Raw genomic sequence first — 22,082 nt, 5'->3', positions numbered from 1 at the left:
AGAACTCTCAGAATTCCGAGAGGTCATCAAGCTTGATGAACCAAGTGCATTCAGGCATCGTCAACAAAATCACAATTTCTTCGTCATCACTAGCTTTCCAGCTTACAAACTTCGCGTAATGAGATTCACCGTCTTTACATCAATTCTCGCATTGGCGGCGACGATGGCCATGGGGTCGGCCGTGGCTCGAGCCAAGAAGCCGCCGTTTTTCTTTCTCATCGGCGATTCCACCGTGGCGGTCAATGGAGGTTGGGGTGACGGCTTCCTGTCTTACCTCAAAGACTTTGCAAAGGGCGAGAACAGGGGCAAAAGTGGTTCTACCACCGTCTCCTGGAAGTCAAACGGCCGCTGGGCTTCACTCTTGCAGGGTATCAACGACACTAGGGCAGACTACGAGCCAGTTGTCACTATCCAGTTTGGCCACAATGACCAGAAGAGTCTTACTTTGGATGAGTTCAGGGCCAATCTGGTTAATATCGCGACCGAGCTCAAGGACGCCGGGGCGACTCCGGTGGGTTCGCACTTCATTTGCAGTGTACCAAATCTGGCGACTAATACCATGCCTAGATCTTCATCACGTCTCTTACTCGCCGTCGCTTCGAAGATGGCGAAGTGGTTCGAGATCTTGCTGAATGGAGGGGCAAAACGATCGCAGCGGCAAAGGCCAGCAGCGTTAGGTGGCTTGATCTCAACCTTGCGAGTACCGACTATGTCAGCGCCATAGGGGAGGAAAACGCCCAGTACTATAACCTGGCTAGCACCGATAGAACCCACTTGGGGGAAGCTGGCGAGATCGTTTTTGGCCGCATGGTAGCTGACCTCTTGTTAGAGAAACGCAGCGATCTAGACGTCTACTTCAGCGCTGACGAAGAGATCACTGACGCTATCGCGAACGGCGAATTCACTACAGGAGGCAAGTGAGGGAAGCTGGACAGACGACAACCTCCCAAAGTTCTCACAGAGCAGAAAGGACTTGGTACTCGATGATATCTGGTGCATGTGTACATACCTACCATCAATTGAGGGGTGACTGTGGTAGTTGAGAATCAACAAGGCCGTGGTTGAATTTTTTACTACGCACACATTTCTGGAGCTTGCACATTGATGCTTGAGTATCTAGCCGAGGCCAATGAGTGAAAAAAACGATGAGAAAGAATTGCAAAGCACCACCCAAATCAAGAATTTTGGACACACATTGTAAGCTAGGAATAGGTGCATCGAGGACACGAGCGATCGTGTTTCTAAGATGACAGATCCCAGGACCATGGCACTGGTGAGTGGGTCCGGACGAAGAAACATCGCCAGACGATGTGGCCCAAATTGGAAGGTCGTCAGTGATCTGCAAAAAGGATGTTGAGATGGCAATCACCGAAATGAGGAGGCTGGTATACCACAAAACAACCCGAACCCCGCCTTGACAAGTATACGCACTTTAGGTACAGACCCAATTCTCTTGAACGATCCCCTCTTCTTACCCCTATCAAACTGATGAATCCCAACTCTATACTGCCATGATGAGGCGCCTTCTTGCACTCATCTCAACTCTTGTCGCGAGCGCGTCCCCTCTTGCAGTGACGCGAGGTGTCCATGAGCGGAACATGAACCTGACTCTGAAATGGGACATTCTACCGGTCAACAGTCAACAACAATTCCGAGGATTGTCACCTGTGTCGGACCAAATAGCCTGGGTGTCTGGTACAGGAGGAACGGTTCTTCGCACCACCGACGGCGGTGCTTCGTGGCAATCAGTTGGTCCCGAATTGTCGACCGAAGACGCCGACCTGCAGTTCCGTGACGTGCAGGCCTTCTCGGCCGAAAAGGCAATCATCCTATCTATTGGCGAAGGAGCGGACTCGCGCATTTACATCACGAAGAATGGAGGAGAGTCTTGGACGCAGAGTTTCGCCAATGAGGAGGCATCGGCGTTTTTCAACTGCGTCGAATTTGAAGACGATGAGAGGGGCATTGCCGTGAGCGACCCAGTCGATGGCAAGTTTCGATTGATTGAGACGCTCGATGGGGGTAACACCTGGACCATCGTGGACCCCAGCGGCATGCCCTCTGCTTTAGAGGGCGAATTCGGATTCGCAGCCAGCGGGACTTGCATCTCTACCGCAGCGGGTCGTTGGTATCTTGCATCGGGTGGCATTGATCCCGGCAGGGTCTTCCAGAGCGCAAACGGTTATGAGTGGGATGTCTCGAGCAGTGCGATTGCGGGTGGTGCCTCGGCTGGGGTGTTCTCGGTACGATTCAGAGACGCGCAAAACGGCATTGCAACTGGAGGCGACTTCAACGTGGACAATGGTTCACTCCATACATCAGCATGGTCCGAGGATGGCGGAGAGACCTGGACCGCGTCGGAGGTGTTTCCGGGCGGATACCGATCGGGCTCATCATGGGCCCCGGGGCTGTGTGGGGTGGCTGTCGCAGTTGGACCATCTGGCTCCGACATCACGCTTGATGCTGGAAAGACTTGGGTTACATTTGACACAGGCTCGTTTGACGCTGTCGAGTGCGTTTACGGCCGAGTCTGCTGGGCGTCCGGCTCAGCCGGAAGGGTGGGCAAGCTTTCATTGAGATGACAACGGATGGCCACATGCAGAAATGATGAAGGCCTTCACTGCTCTCAAGGAGAATCCATGGAGGGCTGGAAGTTTCCAACTCAATTCTTCAGAAGCTCACCAACGACTCCCCTGTGCTGCACGGGAGACAGGCATTGAGTAAAATAAACTCGTTTTCGTTCGATATTCAACAGCTCTCGGTTTGTGTGAAGGATGACCTTATGTCTTTTCCGCTTCTTTGCCCTTGAGAAACACGGCCAATACGAGTGCGATGGCGGAGACCACCCCGATACACCTAGCCTTTCTAAGCAAGGTTCGAGACAAGAGGAAGCGATACCCTGCATATGCTATTCCACCCCTCCACGAACCTGCACTAACATGATCTGCATGTGAATCCGGTGCCATCGTGTTAGGTTACCTCCCGACCCAGAGCAAAGATGAGACGGCACGTACCTGAAACAGGTCACAGCGTGCCTCGCTTAAGCAGGCAGGATTCGACAGACATGCTCCCAAAGTTCCAATCAAGAGCTCTTGTGGGGAGCAAACGGTGCCCAGCGAGGGGCATAATAAGGAACTTTGGAGGGGGGATGTTGTTCGTTGTCAGAGACTATTGGAGGCAGCTGAAAAAAGAAATGTAGCTACCTGATTAAAGTAGAGCTGTAGGTATCCGCCGGCAGCTCAAGTCCCGTCCAAATGACAGGCTCTAGCCTAGCCGCCAATGCAGCCAGCGCGTCATGACCTAAAGCCCAAACCAGCATTACCAATCGTCGACTCCTGAGCGGTCTGTTGTTAAGGTCCGAAATTCCACCCACACATCTCCGTCTCACTCCTACACTCTGGGTTGATATCAGTTCCTTTTCTCTGCAAGCTAGAGACGACGATGCTCAGAAAACGATAGCTCTGCTGTACACTACGTCACCATGGCGGGCAGTCTTCACGCCCAAATCACCGAGTCGCTGACGCCTGGGCGCGTCTTCAGCTCCCTCTTTATCGTCTTTGTTGGTTTGCTCATCCTCGATCACACATGGAAGCCCACATACCCAGAGAACATTCCCGTTGTGGGCTATGGGAAGGGCACCGTCGCACGCTTCAAGAACTTCTACTACTACATGTTTCGCTACCGAGACTGGGTCATTGAGGGCTATAAGAAGGTATGCTATCATTCCCGGCGCGAGCGACTTGGTCAGGCCAGAAGAGACACTGACTTTGTATGCGACAATGCAGTACAACAAGCAGAACCGCGCATTCGTAGTCCCCGCTGCCGCTAGTAGAGCGCCCGACATCATCCTCCCGCAGTCCCTCACGAAATGGCTCCTCGAGTACCCTGACTCAGTCGTTTCCGCCCATGAAGCGCATAACGATGTCCTCTACAGCGACTACAACTTCCTTGGAAAGGTTTACGCCGATGATGTGTGGCATACTCTGGTAATCCACAAGAGTCTGGCCCGCCACCTGAGCACACTGATTCCCGCGATTGAAGAAGAGGTCTCCGTCGCTGTCGACGAGGCCTTTGGCACGAATACCGAGGACTGGAAGACCTTTAACCTCTGGGACGCCTGGCTGACGATCGTGCCGCCCGTGACGAATCGCATGCTCGTGGGAGAGGGCGTATGCCGCACCAAGGAGTTCTGCAAGGCTATGGTTTCGTTCGTCGACCAGGTCATTCTCAACTGTTTTGCGCTGCACATGGTTCCCCAGACCATCCTGCCCATCCTCGGACCCTTGATCGCATTACCCAATTGGTGGCTTTGGCGCAAAGCCTCGAAGCACAGCCTACCGGTAATTAGGAAACGACTCGACGATATGGCAAAGAAGGAGGCGGGGGATCCGGCCTACGAGAGCTGGGTTGCGCCCGAAGACTTCATCACCTGGGATATACGCATGGCAAAGGCTGAGAAGAAATTCTTCGAACTTGACCCTTACGTTATTTCGAAGCGACTGTTGCCGATCCAGTTCGCCGCGATCCACACGACCGTCATTACCGGCCACAGCATTGTCCTAGACTTGTTGAGCTCCGACCCAGCGAAGGGCTACATCGAGGGTATCCGGGAAGAGGCAGAACGCGTTCTTCGCGAGGAGGGCGGCAGCTGGACAAAGAATGGACTATCGCGGCTGTATCGCCTTGACAGCGCAATCCGTGAAAGCCAAAGGCTCAGCAACTTTAGCTGTACCCTGATGGAGCGTAAGGTTATTGCCAAGGAGGGCATCACCAACGAGCAAGAGGGGTGGCATCTGCCAAGAGGCACGTTTCTCACCGTTAACCTCGAAGGCCTCCACCACGACGACGAACTGAACCCCAACGCGAGGGAGTACGACGCCTTCCGGACGAGCAGGAAGAGGGAGGAGTACGAGGCGAAACCGCAGTCTGACCGCAACTTGGACGAGGGGCTTAGGTTGAAGAACCTTGGGATGGTCACAACGAGTGATGCTCATCTGCCATTCGGCCACGGACGACACGCTTGGTAAGTCGTTCTCTCTCTCTCTCTCTCTCTCTCTTATATAGCCGCCATCGTCTAAGAACTAACGATATGCAGCCCTGGCCGCTTCTTCGTCGCCCACGAGCTGAAGATGGTAGTTGCCAACTTGTTCCTCAATTATGACGTTAAGCCGCTGACCGAGAGGCCCAAACACCAGTGGGTCGGCGTCACTGTTGTCCCTCCCGTTGACGCAAAGATCGAGCTGAAGCGCAGGAAAGGCACTGTATAGATAGGATGGTGACAGCGATTTGATGGTAATGAATATCATGATTGACTGGCGTATTTGGACAGGAATGGATTACAGAACTCGACATACTTAATCGTGCACAAGATATCAATATAGCGTAGTTTTACCCTCATTGTCCCTGGTATCTAGCATTTTCTAAGCCGCGCCTTCCTGTTTTCTTACATGATCTATGGATGTGGCTCTCGTCCAACTACTCCGAATCTCAAACTAAGAAGCTCGCTAGATAATCTTGCTCTTTGTAGCGGACTAGTCGTTGTCTTTGGTTGGATTCGGCCGCTTAGTGATGTGGATTGATGTTCCCTCACAGCGCTCGGCGATGCCCCCTCAAACGTGCGTAGACAGCTTCGCCTCCAACATTATCCCAGCTAGGCAACTCCGACTCTGTGGACGCCTGAGAGCGTCCACTTTCTTGTTCCTTGAATATCTGGACAGGCACCAACAGAGGAAGCTCAGCTCCTCCCGCCGTGACCTTGATTTCAAGAGTATACGTCCGCGAAATCAAGCAGGAGTGGAATGTAGGCGGAAAAACGTGGCTTGAGGTTGGCAGTCCGAAATCGACTTGCGTCGAACATGTATATGTAATTGGTACACCGTCATCCTGGGTGCTGCTGTTGCGTATCACCGTGATTTCTCTCGATCCTCGATTACCTCCCTTAGTTCTTCCTGATTTTCCATCCTCCAGAATGTGAACATGTTGAACCCACGGTGTTATGTTTGTGGCGTTGACGATAGTAGGGGTAGACAGTGTTGTTGGCTCTCGATTTACGCCAACGTTGGGAAAGCTTTGTGCCGGTCGCGTAGAAGCCCAGTTCTGCGCCAATATATTCGTAGACTTGATCTTGACCTGCGGCGGTAGCATATCTGGCGCCGTGGGCCAGAAAGCAATGTCTATGTAGGCTGACGAACTGGATGCCGCGTGTCCATCAGAGCTCAACCGGATAGCTTGGGGTTGGGATGTCTTGGCCGTGATCTGGCCTGTAGGTACAGAGAATATGTTCTTTCTGACAGGTTTGGTACTCTCGAGAACGTAATGAAGGTCGTGCTTGTCGAGGACTAGGGGCGGATCTTCCGGGGATGGCGCGAGGATGCTAATCGGATGCTCAGACTCAAGAATCGGTGCCGGTAGTTGTACGGTACTACCATCGTCGATATTGAAAACCCTGGCCCTCACACTGTATTGTATCTTTGCCATACTTGTTGCTAAATCATCCTTCTCAAATCCGGTCAATGAAGACGGCAGACGGAGATGATGGTGCCGCACTGCTTCTGTTTGGACTTCGTATTGGCATACGTTGCTGGTGAGTTGATGCGGAATGATGAAGCTGAAGGCTATTGAGTAAGTGTGTCCACGTCTGAATAACCTCGTTGAAGGGTAAGCCGATTCGGGTACAGGCATGTACAGCTTCAAGAGTGTCTGTATCGTTTCGGTCATGACGTGGACATCTTCCCGTCGAACAATGGCTTTTCCCAGGAGATTAATCTCGATGAACCCGAAAGCTGTATCCTGTTGCGTGTTCACTTTGACGGTGCCGGAAACCTGGGATCCTGCGGAGTATATCTTCGACGTGTAATGATGGTCGACATGAACTTCTACGTCACTTCTCGTTGGCATGCCGATCAGTTTTGTCATCGACATCATTTTATTTCCGATTGCTCGCATGGTTCCCTTCTCATTGAAGATTCCGCCTGACAGTGCGGCAGAAGCACTGGACCTGAAAGCTGAAGCTGACGGCTTGGATCAATGATTGGAGCCAGCTTGGTTGGCTGTCATGTTGAAGCACGGGATTCTGCAACATTTCGGGGTTCATGAAATTGGACAAAAACTGAAACACATGGCCTTTTCAAAGTAATTATGAATACTGTGAGAATAAGACTTCTATTCTCGGATAGGTTAGCTAGTTCATGTTTACATGTGTGCAAGCCTACAAAGACTTCGCTACTTGCGTGCTTGACTCTACGCCGATTACGCCGACTACTCCGCAGCAATATCATAATCCATTCCGTTGGTGAGCTGAGAAAGTCCGAATTCTCAAATCCGCTTGCTCACCCTACTTTTCTTACCAATCAGCGAAGAACAATTTAAATATTTCTCATGGATGGTAGTCATAGTTGACTCCCAACTCCAAGGCTATTGCTTACCCTGTTCCATACGTGGGCCACTTGGCGCCCCAGTCACCGAAACGCGTGCACTCTTGACAAGGTCCCCATATGACATTCTGCGCCCTTCACTAGTTCAAAACAGCCAGGTTTCTGTGCTGGCTAAGCTCCCTAAAGTTCGCAGATTCCGATGTCGGCATTTTGACCCGGCCAGTTTCCAACCTGCCGTCAATCTAGCCAAAGCCTCAAATCTTGGCCTTTTCGAACTTTCCATGCCTTCCCGCTCCCTTGGAAAGTTCCGTTGCACCCCGAACACTCTCCATATTGATCACTTTGATTCCCTGGTCGAATTCGTTGCTCAGAGCATCCCTGAATGAGCTAGCGTTGTAAGTCGAGTAGTAACAGCTCGTTCTGTCAGTGTTCATGCAGGCCTGTGGGAACGCCAGCAATTGTCGAGCAATACTTGTTGCTTCTGCCAGAGCCTGGCCCTTGGGCACAACCCGATTAGCCAGGCCCATCTGCAACGCTTCTTCTGCGGATACTCCGCGGCCGGTGAGTATCATATCGAGGGCTCGCCCGAGACCCACGATGGCTTGTAAGCGAACAGTGCCGCCGTCAATGAGAGGGACGCCGAACCGTCGGCAAAAGACTCCAAAGACCGCATCATCTTCAGCAACACGGATGTCTCCGAGGAGAGAAAGTTCCAAATCTCCGGCAACAGCATACCCTGATACTGCACTGATGACTGGCTTCTTAATTTGCATTCGTGATGGGCCGATGGGCCCGATATTGCGGCTTTGAACTCGATGACTGTGTTCGATGATGGGCCCATTGTAGCCTCCTTTCTCAGACCCAGGCCCATACTTTGCGACCTCATGGAGGTCGAAGCCAGCACAGAAAGTGCCATTTGCTCCATTGAAGACACAAACCTTCTGGACAGGGTCGTTTTCGAAAGCTAAGAAGGCGTCGGTGAGTTTGTGAGCAGTCGGTCCATCGATTGCATTCCTTCGGTGCTCTCGGTTGATGGTTATAGTGGTAATACCATCGGATGACTTGGTCACTTGAACTGCTTGAGGTTCGTTCTGTGCCATCTTAAAGTAAGTTAATTGCGCTACAGTACTTATTGTTTGATGTCAGAGTGAAAGTTCAATTTCTTCAAACCTGCCAAGAGAATGGTCAGGTTCATAGGTGATTACCGCTTCCACGGTTCTATCTACGTCATCTTGACCGGTCTTGCTGCAGCTTCCCCGCTATGATCATGGCCGAAAACCTTGAGCTGTCTTGTGACTATGCCGGTCTCCAAATATCCAGATTCATCCACTTGGGTGTGTGGCATTCGGACTACTCCGTTGATAGCTGAGCCGACGGCAACCGAGTATCGTTCATTCTTGACATTCATCGCACGGGTTGATCCAGAGTTCATCGAAATGTAAATAGGTCCAGTAAAGTGACCAGCTTGTTAAGCTAGCTGCAAAATTCGTTTTCTCGCTGGAAGACCAGTTCGTAGATCTTCCCTGGGCACTCCGCCAAGCGTCAGCCATGAGAATGTCCCTCTGACCCAAGCCCGAGCTCTGGGATTTGGACCGCTCTCCAAGCCCCCGAATATGAAGGTTACACACCATAAGCAGTCTTCATCAACGCGGAATCCAACAGACGGTCTAGTTGGCTTATGGTTTTCTTCCATATACGATTGTCCTACAGAAATTTAGGCAGCTCATGGGGTTCAAGCCTGAATCACTAGACACTTAGACTTCGGACCAATGGCAGTTGGATTTCTTTCGGGACTCCTTACGCATCTCTGATATCATATCAATGCGTCGACATCTTTGCGTGTCAATCTCAGAACTTGTGTAAGAAGATACATGCCAAAAATAGAAAGACTTCCATGGAATGCAAGCTGGAATAAGTCCCTAGCTTCCTCTAGCTTTGGGTCGCTGGGCCACTCGTACGTAGGTGGTGCCTTCGTTTTTGGTTCCACAATGTGAACGACTCCAGTCTCTTGTAAGAGATACTTGATGTTGCGTCCCTGGCAAGTAGTAAGTATTCGACCTATTTTCTCACCGGCCAAGTCCAATTCAAAGTGCAATCGTCAAGGATAAATTCGATGTTCGATAGTACTAAGCCAGGTTGGATTGACCTTGGACTTCGGGTACTGGTCCCCAAAGTCAATGGCCCAAATTCCGGTTCCCATTCCAACATCGAGGACTTATCCAGGCCCATCGTCTCCCTTAACGGGAATGAAAGATAAGCGGGTATCCAGAACTATCAAAAGAGCAGGGTGAATAAGATCGAGTCCCTCATTCTGTTTCTGGTCGTTCGGAGCCCAGTACCCTCCGCTTTGCTATTTTGATATGTTCTACCGTACAGTTGGCGGTGTTCCAGACTACTCGAGGAGACTGAGGTCGTAGATGAGTAGATTTTTGATGGGCTTGGTCTTCTCCATCAAGGACAGTCGCTGCCTTGCTATGTGTGTCCGACGTCACACTGGCGGTTTCTCGGTATTGTCCCCACCCGTTATTCGGGCTTCTCGAGGGTAGAGGCTCGTTCAAGAAGCTCCAGAATTTCGTGGGCTCCATAGACCGAGCAACGCTCCCTTTGTCTGAGCGATCTCAGGTATTCCTTGCATTTGTTCCTAGAGTGGGGTTGGCTGAAAGACTTTGTACACCGCAATCATATCCTCCTCGCCCAGGCCGGCATCGCTCGCCTGGCCGTAGATCGAACGACACAACTCTGCCAGAGGCGACTGTACGTTCGCCCGCTTCGTGGCTTCGGTGATGAGTTGCATGCTATTTTAGCAATCCTTCATAGATGCTTGTGGACTCCAATCCCCACTGACAACTTTGGCGACCTTGATCTTCGAATATGCGGAAGCCATGGGACCGGCGTCGAGTACCTGTCCGAAAGCATCGAGATCGAGGCCCTGCGCCCGAGCGAGACTGAACGACTCTGCAAGAGCGACCGTCATGGTGTTGAGGTAGAGATTGACCGCGTACTTGGTCTTTAGGCCTGAGCCGATGGGCCCGCAATATACGGCAGCGGTGGTAAGCGGCTCCACCACCGCCCGCATGCTCTCCGCTACGGCCGGATCGCCGGCCATGAGACCCACTAATTTACCCTGCTCCGCCGGGATTTTGCTGCCGCTGACCGGCATTTCGAGGAAGTTGCCTCCCGCTTTTTGAACATGATCCGCTACCTGTCTGCTGACTTCCAACGGAATCGAGCTCGTGTTTATCAAAGTTTTGCCGCGGAGTGCCGTTTTAAAGTCGTTGTTGAAAATCGAGATTAACGCTGGGCCGTCGAAGAGCATAGTGAAGATCACATCAGATTGATGGGCCACCGCCGCCGGTGTATCGCCGATCTTAGCACCAACTTTTGTGAGCGCTGGGTATTTGGAAGCAGTCCGGTTCCACACGGTCAGTGGAAATTTGTGAGCGAGGTTCAGGGCCATCGGGGTGCCCATGAACCCCAAACCCAGAAAACCAACACGCATTGTCCAAAGCCTGGTCTTCGAAGTTTTGTGAATGGTTGTCGAAAACGCGATAGGGAGGAATGAACACGTATGAAGATAAGCACCGGAACCTTCGAATCTTACACTACCCTGCGTGAGATGGATAACACTTTGGCTTTGAAAAATCGGGAAAACGTCTTCCCATTGAAAGATATTCATGGATACGGTTAAGACAAATGTTTCGCTTTAATACTACACACACGACTAGTACCTTTCGAAATCTCTAAATTTATTCGATGAGGGTGGATGAATCAGTGGTTTTAGCGAGATAGACTCACGCCCTAGGGCGGCAATTCTATCAATGGGACAGGTTACGGAGTAGTCCCTGCGGATAAGCCCCATAAAATCCATGTCAACTGCTCCCTACGCCCTACTTGTGATCCAAATGCGCAGGGCGCGTGTGGATTTGGCCGGTATCGCTGCGATGTGAGCGAGAACATTATTTGTACCAAGGTCTCTCGAGTCATCATCTCTAAGGACTTCAATGGTGGATTCCTGTTCTAGAATACAGAGATTGACAGGGTTAAATGCTACGCCTTTCGCGTGGAGTCTAACGCATGGGGGCTGAGAAGCTATGCACCTTGAACCATGGGCAGTCCAACGAATTGATAGCCCAGTCTCTTGCAGCCACATTGGAGGCAAAAATCTTGTTCACGAAGGACTCAATCCTGGGTCATCGTCAAGAATGCCCATCTCCCGCTTGAAGTCTCGAAGCCAGTCTGGGTTGTCCGCTGGAGTCTGATTCCATGGATCGTCACTAAGCTATCGTTAGCTCTGAGTTATCATAGGTAATGTTCAAGAGGTATTACTCTTCGAAGGAAATCCACCTCGCCTGATGTTGTAGTTCGGCATCGGTGGGAATTCGCCTGTTCGGATTGCGTGGCGACGTCGTGATGGTCACGAAACGAGTGAGCTCTTTCATGAGCTTCCTATAGCAATTGTCGTCATTGACGAAGAACGAGGAGGTCGAGTACACCTTGCTGATGTCGCCCGTCTTACCACCGCTAGCATTTACCTGTGTCGGATCAGGTGTACTACCTGAAGAAAGATTCGCCCCCGAAAACTCAAGGCCGGCCTCAGCTGCTATGGAGCCTAGAAGGCCTTCGGATGCGCTGGAGGGAGGAACAGCATTCGAAGCCTCCGACGGCGAGAGTCCAGTCCGATGACGGAATGCGGCAAGCCAGTGAGGAGAGCCATTGATGAGACTAAACAAAAAGTTTGTAAAGAATTCCGACGGATTGAGCGAAGAGGCCTCGATTCTTTCGACGATGTTGCAGGCCTCTCGTTGCAACTCGTCGTCGGAAATTTGTGGCTCAATCAACTTGGATATCTCCACGTAGCTCTGCAGTTGCTCTTCCAAACCGCAGGCCTCAAAGATGAACGCTTTACCGTTTATGCTAAGATACGTGAATCGTGACCTTGCGTTATTCTTCATCGGTCGGACCCGCGCCTGCTGTACGATGGATTCGGATGACATGAGCAGATCTCGCAGCCAGCTCTGGGTTGACGTTGCAGGTCTCTTGGAAAATGAAATTGAGTCGCATCCAAAAATGACGCAGCAGCTCTCGTATAAAAGTTCTGCATTCGTAGGCATCTCGTCCTTGGTGTTTTGGTGCTCGGCGGAAAAGTGTTCAAGCTCTAGCTTGATCAGCTCGTAGGCATTGGGCGGTGTCTCTGGAACACCTTGCTTCGTTGTAAAAGGCCATGGCGAGTTGCGTTCCATGTGAATCAAGTCTGGGCAGCACCGATTAGATCTTGCATGCTTGAGTTCTCTAACGACACAGCGGCACTTACAAGGCTGCACCGAGTTCTCGACCATGTTCAAGACATTGTCGTCGAATCCCCAATCACCGTGCCAATCTGCCATCGTCTTTCCGTCTTTGAAGTGCTCGGCCAGATGATCTATCCGGTCGGTCCACGAAGACATTGTGTGACCGCAAAAGCCGCACCGGGAACGTATAATCTCGCTTTCGTATTTCCAATCTCCCATAGGCCACCTCAAGAATTTGGCATCATGAACCAGCTTCAAGTGTTGCTGCAGGTGATCTTTCCGATAAAATGTCCGGTCCTCAGGCTGACGGTCCCTACATGCTTGATAATTATGCTTCTCTAAATGTTCCTTATTCGGGTTCGCTTCGCTGCAAAAGATGCAAACCGGCTGCCCGATGGCGTCAGGGACAGTCGCGCCGGTCGGAGCGCATTCCCAGCGCTCGAGAGAGAGATGCAACGACTTTTCGTGACGCTGCCAGTTGTGTTTGGTCTTGAACGTCTCTGTACAGAATGTGCACTGATATGTGTTGCTGGTCTGCCAAAGGGTTCCTGTGCCCTTGGCCTCAGGGCGTTTCGCCAGCGCTCGACGCCGCCTCCGCTTGACTGCACTTTTCCCAAGGGGTTCGAGAGACCTCAGGGACGTGTGAGAGTTGTGTGAATATGCTGAGTTGGCCGAGCTTCTACTGGAGTGAGACGTTCCTGCACTGCTTGCCGAAGACTGCCCGTACAAGGACCGCGTCGGAATGGTGTCTGTCAAGGATCGGTCGCCCAAGTCTTCCCCTTCTGACGAAAATCCAGACACAGCGTTGGCAATAGCCGATACGGACGCAGGCTCATGCTCTGGAGGTGAAACCTGCCATCTCTGGAGAGGGTTCAAATGTTGGAAAGTGTCGGAAAGGCTGGAGCCTGCAGGAATGTCGATGGGCATGGTTCTTGAAGAGGTAATCGCCGGAGAAGGCGGACGTTTTGGCGGCACTTTGAAGCGCGTCCGTCTGCGGGTGTTGGCCAGCCAATTGGTAATCTGCTGTTTGCTGAGGCCGGTCTGCCGCTGCAATATTTCCATGTCCTCGGTGGTTGGGTACGGGTGATGGTTGTTGTTGGCCAGCCATGTCTTCAGAATGCGGAGGGACTTGGATGAGAAGCGGGTTCCGATCTTCGGCGGCGTTGTGGTATCTGAAGGCTGGAGTGATGGTATGATATTCCCTTCGTTACCAAAAAGGTGTCCCATAGGCTCTCCGTCGCCCAAGGCTTCTGAGAACATAAAGACGCCAGGCTCCTCAAATTGGTTGGCGTTGTTCACCGGTTGCCTCTCGATAAAGTCCATGCTGACATGTTGGCTACCAAGAGCGGTTGGGGCGGGGCCAATCGCAAATGCATCTTGTTGATGAGATGACTCAACACCAAGAACACTGAGAGATTCAATAGAACCAATGCCCTGTAAATTCTGTGAAGTTTCGTCTTGTCCAGTTCCAAAGCTGGTAATGTCGAGTTGCTGATTGTTGACAAAGTTCGACGTAATGAAGTCCAACTCAAGCGCGGCGGTGAAGTCGTCGATGCTGAGAGCTTGCGTATCATTGGCTGCACCCGGTCCCTTGTCCATCGTTGTGCGAGTTGTGTAAATGCTTGAGGATGCAGCTTGTCAACGTCGGAGGAGTGGCATCTGTTAGTGCTGTCCAAGAGCAGATAGGATGAAAGTTTCCCCGAATAAACTCTCTGCTTTCAGATGGTCAGGGAGGGCAGTCATATTGTGCCCGCACCCCGCAGTGAATCTTGTTCCTTTGCTCGGGTCATTATCAGCCCGGCTATCGGCACACCTTACGGCAGACTGCAAGAGGCACTCTGCCAAAACCGTTCTTTTTAATAGACCTACGGCTACTATAAATTTTAGGTATTAATAGCGCGACTTTCTTATATATATAAATAAATATTATAATAAATCCCGTATATTATTATAAGGAATTGCTTATAACTATAGGTAGTAATAGTTACGTAAGGGCGGTTATACTACTTAGCGAAAGTAGGGTAGCTAGGGGGCATATCCTCCTTACTAATTTCTATTACTAATTAATTTCCCTTTCTTCTTAACTAACCTAATATTCCTTAAATAAGGTAAGTAATCTACTTACGCCCCTATAGTTACTTATTAGCAATTATATTTTGCTTTATTATATTTTATACCCTTTTCTACTTTACTTTTATTACTATTACCTAATTATATACGTAATTATAAGCATAATATTCGCAATTTATTAATTAGAAATATTAATTAAGTATAATTAGGTAATTTTATACGTAATTACTAGTACAATTTTTACTAATTAGTAATTATACTTCTTTTTAGGCTAATATATGCGTAATTATAAGTATAATTATGCGTATATACTTATTTATAATTTAATTCTTTTTATTTACTTTTCTTTTTAGTATTAACTATTTATATATATATATTAATAATTTCGTATAAAATACTCCTTTTCTTAATAATCGCGTACGCCGTATAATATTTATAATAAGCGCTTAATATAGCGTTCCGGCCCGTATTAAGGGTATATAGCTCCCGACGGTCCCTATATACTAACTTACGTAGTACCTTAATAACCTTATATCTTATAAAATAACCTCTTACCTCCTTATTAATACGTATACTTCTATATAATAGCTTCCTTATTATACGGATTCTTATATTATTTATAGGCTTTTTATTTTCTTTTTTAAAGACTTTTTACTAAATTTATAACCTTAGTATTATATAGGTTAGTATATACTACCCTATACTATTTAATATTACTATACTAACCCGTATAATCTAGCCCTAGCGTTAGATTAAGCTTAATTTTAAGATTATTAAGAATAGCCGTTATATACCCCCGGATATTACTATAACTCGTACTTAGGCTATTAATACTATTTAAATAACTATATATAGCGATACTAAGACTAGTGCTAAGTCGTATACTTATTATAAAACTAGTAAAGGTATTTTTATTAATTACGTTACTTTTATAAGTAAGGGCTACTCTAGTTATAACTATATATTTACTATATATAAGTATATACTCGTTACGTCTCCCGTTATTACTTATACGTTACCCTATATTACCTTATATTTATTTATAATTTACTAACGGTTCGTATTAGCTTATAATACGCTTATTAAGGTCGTTAAGCGTAGTTATAACTATAAGGGCCGTAGTAAAGTCTATATTAGTACTTTATTTAAGTCTTTAAGTACTATCCCCGCTATATATTTTTATATAATAGTAAAAGCTTTTAAATAAGTAGCTAAGTAGGCTAAAAATAATAAAGAGGGTATATATAATAGTATATAGGATTATAAAGAGCGTTATTAACTTATATAGACTCTAAGTAAAGAGTAATTAATTCGATATTTTTATATAGTATAGTATAGGAGTTTATATAGGTATATATTAAGATATAGTATAGTTAGGCTTAATACTCGGGTAATAAGGCCCCTATAGAGTTATAGGGTACTTACTAGCTATAAGCTAAAGTATACGCACTTAGTTTAGCTTATAAGAGGCCGTAACTAACTATATAAAGGCTCCCCCTAAAGTTTAACGTTTTTAATAAAATTATAGAACTTTTATTTATCGTATATTATTATTATATACTTTTCTATCTTTTTTAGTATTATAGATCCCTATAAGCGTTTATATTTTTATATATATACTTATAAGACCTTATAAGTAAAAGGATACCCCTATATATTACTATAATTATATATAAATATTTACCTCTTATTTAAAATTTCTTTTTTAGTTTCTTACTTTATATATTACTACTTTTTTAAAATAGTACGACTACGTATTAATCTTTTACTATATTAAACGATAATTATTATAAAGTTAGAGAGTAATTAGACTTATAATATAATTATTATATATATTTTTATAGTTTTTAATACTAAAATTATAAAGCGAACTTTTAAATATTAACTTACGAAATAGGACTTATAATAAAAAGAGCGTACGGTCTTTTTTAAGGATCTATTAATTCGTATTTAAGAATTATTTTTTTTAATAATACTTAAATAATAAAGATATCCTTTTTTAATTCTAGTCTAAAGGATTTATAATTACGGCTATAGGATTATTAATACTTTATTAACAAAATTAGCTTTAATAACAATAAATACTAAAATAGCTCGCAATTATAAAATAATAATTAAAAGAGTTCTTTTTTAATATACTAAAGGTTATTTACTATATTAAAAAGTACAATAGAGAGTATTTTTATATATAAGTTCGCTAATAAGTTTATATTATTAGTTAAAATAAACTATATTTTATATATTATAAAACCTTTTTATAATAAGTTTAAGATTAGTTAAGTAAAATAAAGTATTATTATAAAGGGTTTATGACTCCTAAACTAAATTATATTTAGTTTTTAAATACGTACGATAAGCTTTTACTATTTAGATTTAAGATCTATATTAGTATTAATACTTATTTACGGTTTATTATATAGTTCTATATAAGGGTTTTTATTTATATATCCCGGAATATATTTATATAATATTTTATTATTATTTAATAATAGGAATTTATATTATTACGAGTTTATTTAGACTAAGGGAAAGAAACCGTTCTTACGTTTAGTATTTATTACTACTTTTTATAATACCGTTTAATAATAAAAAGTCTAATTATATTCCGTAATTACTAGATCTTTAGTAAAAGTATTTATAACGTTAAGATTAAGAGTTAGTAAAATCGTCTTTATTAAAATAAATTAGTATATTAGTAGGTAAGTAATATATATCTTAGTATATATAAGTATACTTATATTTATAAAAATACTTCTAACTACTTAAGTTCTAAGGGCTATTCTATATAAATATACTCTCTAACTAGATTATATTTCTATTTACGTATATATTACTAATTCGTTTTAATTTTATTAACTTCGTATAAATTTAGAACTCTTATCGAATTTGTTATTAAAAAGGTCGCCCTTATATTATTTCTAGTTAGTTATAATAACTATATTATTAACTTACGTTACGAACTATATAAGATTTTGCATAGCTAATTAACTAAGACTAAGTTTAATAATTATTAAACGCTATTTAAAATAGTAATAATCTAAACGTATATCTTCCTTAAGCTACTTTATAGATTTATACTTTAATTATTAAGGGCTCCTTAACTATATTAGCTAAAAGTACGAAGTTTAGTAAGGCTAATTATCCTTATTTTAAAGTATATTAATATCTTTATATTTATTTAAAATAGTAAATATATAATAAGCTTTAATTAAAAATTACTTTACTTAGTAAATTATAGGGTAATATTATATAAATTAAGTAAAAATTAGAAGACTTTAGAATTAATTTTAGAATATTAAATAGCTTCGTAATTATGAGTAATATTAAGGATAAAAAGGAATTATAAATATAATTATAATTTATTTTAAACTATTTATTAACGAGAATGCTTATTTCTATCCTTATAATATACTAGGTTATTTATTATTATAAACTTTATCTTCTTATTAAATTATTATAATCTCGTTTTTCTTATCGTTTTTATCGTTTTTAACCTTTTTTTTAGCCTTTACCTCTTTTTTAATGATCTTCTTTTTTTATTTAACTAATAATTCCTCCTTAATTTTTATTATTAGTTTAATACTAATACTTATTAAAAGCCGTGTTTTCGGAATATTTTTATACGTTATTTTGCCTAAAGTTTTAGTTATAATTAGCTTTATACGACCTTTTCCCTTCTTTATTAACTAAGGTTTAATAACTAGCGACTTAATTCTAATTTAAGAAATAATAAAAAGTTAGTAATTATCTTTTTTATATAAGATCGTAGCTTTAAAAAGGAATCTTTTTAAACTTATAGCTTCGTACGCTATTTTATAGTACTCTAAGATATCATAAGGATTTTTTATATTAATTAGAAATACTATTTACTTTATTAAAAGAATTTACTAGTTTATTATAAAATATAAAATAATAGATCGTATTATATTTTAATATAAAATAAACGTTAAAAAGTAATTAAACTAAACTTTCTTAATAAACTTTTTAATAACTTAGACGTTAGTATAAGTTGTTATTTAAAAACCGTTAAGTTCGTTCTTAAAAAAAGATATATTATATAATGTAATAGAGATATTAATTATTAACGATTATTTTAGCTCCTTTTTTATTTATTAAATACTTTATTTTCGCTCTTTTAAGCCTATAAAAAGAGATTTTATTAATATTAAGGTTTATACGTTTATATATTCTTATTATATAAAAAGAGTAGAGCTTATATAAGTATTATTATTAATCGGTCGTTTCGAAATAGCTTTATAAAAAGGTATTATGAAGTCGATTAGTTCGGTAACGTCTTATATAGAGATTAGAAGTTATTATAAATTTATATTATAATATTTATAAGCGAGCTATTAGTTTAATAACTTAAGTAAAGAGTAATTTTTATTTATAAGAGGGTAAAAAGTAGTAGTTACTTTTATAATAAAGTTATAAAGAGAAAAAAAACTTTTATATCGGGGTACGATATTATGCGATTTTATATACCGCTATATAGTTTAATATATTACGAAATTAAAGTATTTCTTAAGTTATAAATCTTTATAACCCTTATTTATAGGTTACTATATTAGTCTAGACCTTATCCTAGGTAGTAGGGTGACCGTAAAATACGATTTCTGCTTTAACATATGAAAAAAGTGTTTTGGCGGAGTGCCTCTTGCAGTCTGCCGTACACCTCTCAATTACTCTATATCGCTCTTCGTTAATCTCCTCCCATAAGGTGAGAGTTGCGGGCTAACTTCCAAATCACAGCTCTGGAGAAGCTTAATTGACGTTGATGTGCTGTGGATGAACCCCGTAGAGCTCTTGTATTTGCGACAGGTTATGCGATATTTTTTCTCGCTTTTCTTTTTGGATATCTACACACGCGACTTTGAGGAATAGCAAGTGATCGGCTGCCTTCCACGCACCACTCTGCTACCACACTCCCTTTAAGTTTACGGATAAAGATGCGGCTCAACCACACAATGTCTTTCGTACCTCTGTTTCAAAATACGATTCCGTACCACCGGAGCCGAGTCCAGCACAGGACAACAGGTCGACAGGTCCGTTGACACCACGCGACACCAAATTCGGCTGAGCATTCGGCGACCGAGCCGTTTGTTCTGAGCCGGCCGATTTCGGAGCTCTGGGTACCACACAAAAGATCCGTAAGGACACAAACATTGCCGCGCTGGTTTCGATCTCGGTCAACCCCACCCATTTGGCCTCGATTGCTCGCCCCGGGGTGAGCCCGTCGGGAGATGTCCGTTGCGGCTAACCCCCGCGCCCCAACAATGCTACCTTGAATTCAGCAAGGCGGTGTCTGATTCGTGGGGACGCAGTGATGGCTTCTGTTTGAAGCAATTCATCTACCAATTTTGCGGGGACAACTGGGCTATTCCGAGGGATGATCTATCAGTCCAGTCACCGAGGTCGGAAAAGTCAGCCAGGTGCAATGTGGTAGACGTTTCCGCCGGGTGGATTCTTCGCAATGCCGTCGGTCAACGTCCTTTCTTTGCCGAGTTTTTCGGGCAGCTAGCTCTGAAAAACTTGGATTTCCCATTCATTTTGGCAATGGCAGTGCTGTGTGGTCGCCAAGTCACGGTCTTTTCTCAGATTCATCCCCGCATGGTCGAACGGAGAAAGCCAAGCCAGGTCTCTCGTCCCACATCGGCAGCCCGCAAACATGTCCCACGACGAAGTCGAACAGTCTGAGAAGCCGGAGCCGAGCAGCGACGGCCGGCCCGAAACCCCGGACTTGGCACCGACAACTTCCAATGCGGAGAAGAGTGGCAGTATTGTGCCGGCCGTGGACGTGAACGATGCTAGTCTAAGCCGCCAAGACACCGAGGCTGTTTACAACAGGTTCACGCCAGCCAAGAAGAGGCTCGTAACAGCCGTTGTAGCATGCGGCGGGATTGCGTCGACGGTCTCTTCCTTGTTGCTTCTAGCTGCCATCCCCGAAATCGCTGCCGATCTCAACACAACTGGAACTACCATCAACGTCAGCAACGCCATCTATGTTCTATTCATGGGCATATGCACCCTCTTCTGGGGCCCTATCAGTCAAGTTTACGGTAGAAAATGGGTAGGTTGACAAGTTTCGGTTCAATATCTAGGCACGAGCTCACAGAAAACACGCAGCCCTGCATTGTCTCAGCATGTACCTTCTTTGCCTTCAATGTAGGAACGGCCTTGTCGCCAAACCTTGCAGCCTTCTTCGTCTTCCGTATGTTTTCGGCGTTCACGGGAACAGCATATTTGGTGCTCGGCTCCAGTTGCATCGGCGACATCTACAAGCCCACGGAACGAGGCACCGCGCTTGCATTTTTCCTCAATGGCACTCTCATCGGTCAGAGCTTTGGCCCATTTATCGGTGGCGTTATGGTGAACTTCCATAGCTGGAGATCATTGTTTTGGTTCCAGTCTGCTCTCGCCGGGCTCACGGCAATCCTTGCGGTGGCATTCCTCCCAGAAACCAGCCACCGACTGCGCTCAGACGAGTTGAAGGGATTGAGCACTAAGGCAAAGGTAGCTCAGGTCTGGGACTGGGCAAACCCGTTCCGTGTACTGGCTCTCTTGCTGATACCTAAACTCTTCGTGGCTGTAAGCTACAATCGGAAGTTATTCTATATCATTCACCGTTCTAATCATGCGACCTAGGGAATGGCTGCCTCGGCCTTAGTGTGGAACATGCAAGCATTGCTCACCCCTATCCGATACGTCATTAACCCTAGGTTTCACTTGACGTCGCCTCTCGAATCAGGGCTCTTCTTCCTCGCACCAGGGTGTGGCTTCTTCTTTGGCACGTATGCCGGAGGACGCTGGGCCGACCGAACTGTCAAGCAATGGATCAAGATCAGGGGTCGTAGAGTCCCCGAGGACCGTCTGAGGAGCTCATTCGTGGCAATGGGAGCTGTGATCCCTATCTGCATCATTATTTACGGCTGGTCCATTGAGAAGGCGGTCGGCGGGATCCCACTTCCGGTGATCTGCATGTTTATCCAGGGCTTCGCCCAGGTAATCGCATTTCCCAGCATCAACACGTATTGCTTGGATGTGTTCAAAGGCCGGAGCGCCGAAGTCATAGGTTCGTCCCTCTTCTACACACTACAGCTTGCCTTATACATCAAAATAACAACAACTTTTGTGTTCATCCAGCGGGAAACTACTTCTTCCGATACGCTATCGCAGCTGTCGGTACTGCTTCATGTTTGCCTGCAATTCAAAGCATTGGCGTCGGCTGGTTCAGTACAATCACTGCCTTATTTGTGTTCTTCGCCGCGGTTGCTGTATACTGCGTCGTCATAATTGCCTCAAAGGAAGATGCCAAAGTCAATGAAGCGGTCTGAAGTAGAATCGCAGCTAG

General features: G+C 45.1%; 9 protein-coding genes across 9 annotated transcripts; 4 read left to right on the top strand and 5 right to left on the bottom strand.

Annotated features, from left to right (window-relative positions):
- Positions 1–118: 118 nt before the first annotated feature.
- Positions 119–921, top strand: CLUP02_00095 (uncharacterized protein; the record flags this gene model as incomplete). The annotated part of the gene is made up of 2 exons (XM_049279148.1): positions 119–511; positions 568–921. 2 exons carry the CDS (start codon positions 119–121, stop codon positions 919–921), a joined length of 747 nt encoding a protein of 248 aa, XP_049135105.1.
- Positions 922–1,514: 593 nt separating this feature from the next.
- CLUP02_00094 (oxidoreductase) lies at positions 1,515–2,582 on the top strand (the record flags this gene model as incomplete). The annotated part of the gene is made up of 1 exon (XM_049279147.1): positions 1,515–2,582. One exon carries the CDS (start codon positions 1,515–1,517, stop codon positions 2,580–2,582), a length of 1,068 nt encoding a protein of 355 aa, XP_049135104.1.
- An 899-nt stretch (positions 2,583–3,481) lies between these two features.
- CLUP02_00093 (cytochrome P450) lies at positions 3,482–5,267 on the top strand (the record flags this gene model as incomplete). The annotated part of the gene is made up of 3 exons (XM_049279146.1): positions 3,482–3,712; positions 3,786–5,023; positions 5,096–5,267. The coding sequence occupies 3 exons, from the start codon at positions 3,482–3,484 to the stop codon at positions 5,265–5,267; spliced, it is 1,641 nt and encodes a 546-aa protein (XP_049135103.1).
- A 319-nt stretch (positions 5,268–5,586) lies between these two features.
- On the bottom strand, positions 5,587–7,582 carry CLUP02_00092 (arrestin; the record flags this gene model as incomplete). The annotated part of the gene is made up of 3 exons (XM_049279145.1): positions 5,587–7,010; positions 7,425–7,444; positions 7,515–7,582. The coding sequence occupies 3 exons, from the start codon at positions 7,580–7,582 to the stop codon at positions 5,587–5,589; spliced, it is 1,512 nt and encodes a 503-aa protein (XP_049135102.1).
- Positions 7,583–7,627: 45 nt separating this feature from the next.
- Positions 7,628–8,473, bottom strand: CLUP02_00091 (enoyl-CoA hydratase; the record flags this gene model as incomplete). Its single annotated transcript, XM_049279144.1, has 1 exon — positions 7,628–8,473. The coding sequence occupies one exon, from the start codon at positions 8,471–8,473 to the stop codon at positions 7,628–7,630; it is 846 nt and encodes a 281-aa protein (XP_049135101.1).
- Positions 8,474–9,431: 958 nt separating this feature from the next.
- On the bottom strand, positions 9,432–9,602 carry CLUP02_00090 (uncharacterized protein; the record flags this gene model as incomplete). The annotated part of the gene is made up of 1 exon (XM_049279143.1): positions 9,432–9,602. One exon carries the CDS (start codon positions 9,600–9,602, stop codon positions 9,432–9,434), a length of 171 nt encoding a protein of 56 aa, XP_049135100.1.
- Positions 9,603–10,014: 412 nt separating this feature from the next.
- On the bottom strand, positions 10,015–10,872 carry CLUP02_00089 (uncharacterized protein; the record flags this gene model as incomplete). Its single annotated transcript, XM_049279142.1, has 2 exons — positions 10,015–10,148; positions 10,203–10,872. The coding sequence occupies 2 exons, from the start codon at positions 10,870–10,872 to the stop codon at positions 10,015–10,017; spliced, it is 804 nt and encodes a 267-aa protein (XP_049135099.1).
- A 669-nt stretch (positions 10,873–11,541) lies between these two features.
- CLUP02_00088 (homeobox and C2H2 transcription factor) lies at positions 11,542–14,260 on the bottom strand (the record flags this gene model as incomplete). The annotated part of the gene is made up of 3 exons (XM_049279141.1): positions 11,542–11,647; positions 11,718–12,624; positions 12,685–14,260. The coding sequence occupies 3 exons, from the start codon at positions 14,258–14,260 to the stop codon at positions 11,542–11,544; spliced, it is 2,589 nt and encodes an 862-aa protein (XP_049135098.1).
- Positions 14,261–19,698: 5,438 nt separating this feature from the next.
- CLUP02_00087 (major facilitator superfamily transporter) lies at positions 19,699–22,065 on the top strand (the record flags this gene model as incomplete). Its single annotated transcript, XM_049279140.1, has 7 exons — positions 19,699–19,768; positions 19,813–19,958; positions 20,030–20,368; positions 20,424–20,801; positions 20,858–21,319; positions 21,377–21,803; positions 21,875–22,065. 7 exons carry the CDS (start codon positions 19,699–19,701, stop codon positions 22,063–22,065), a joined length of 2,013 nt encoding a protein of 670 aa, XP_049135097.1.
- Positions 22,066–22,082: the final 17 nt, after the last annotated feature.

Source organism: Colletotrichum lupini, chromosome 1, assembly GCF_023278565.1.
Source record: "Colletotrichum lupini chromosome 1, complete sequence".
Classification (NCBI taxonomy): Eukaryota; Fungi; Ascomycota; class Sordariomycetes; order Glomerellales; family Glomerellaceae; genus Colletotrichum; species Colletotrichum lupini.
The sequence above is the reverse complement of the archived record's forward strand: the minus strand, read 5'-3'. Positions and strand labels throughout refer to the sequence as shown.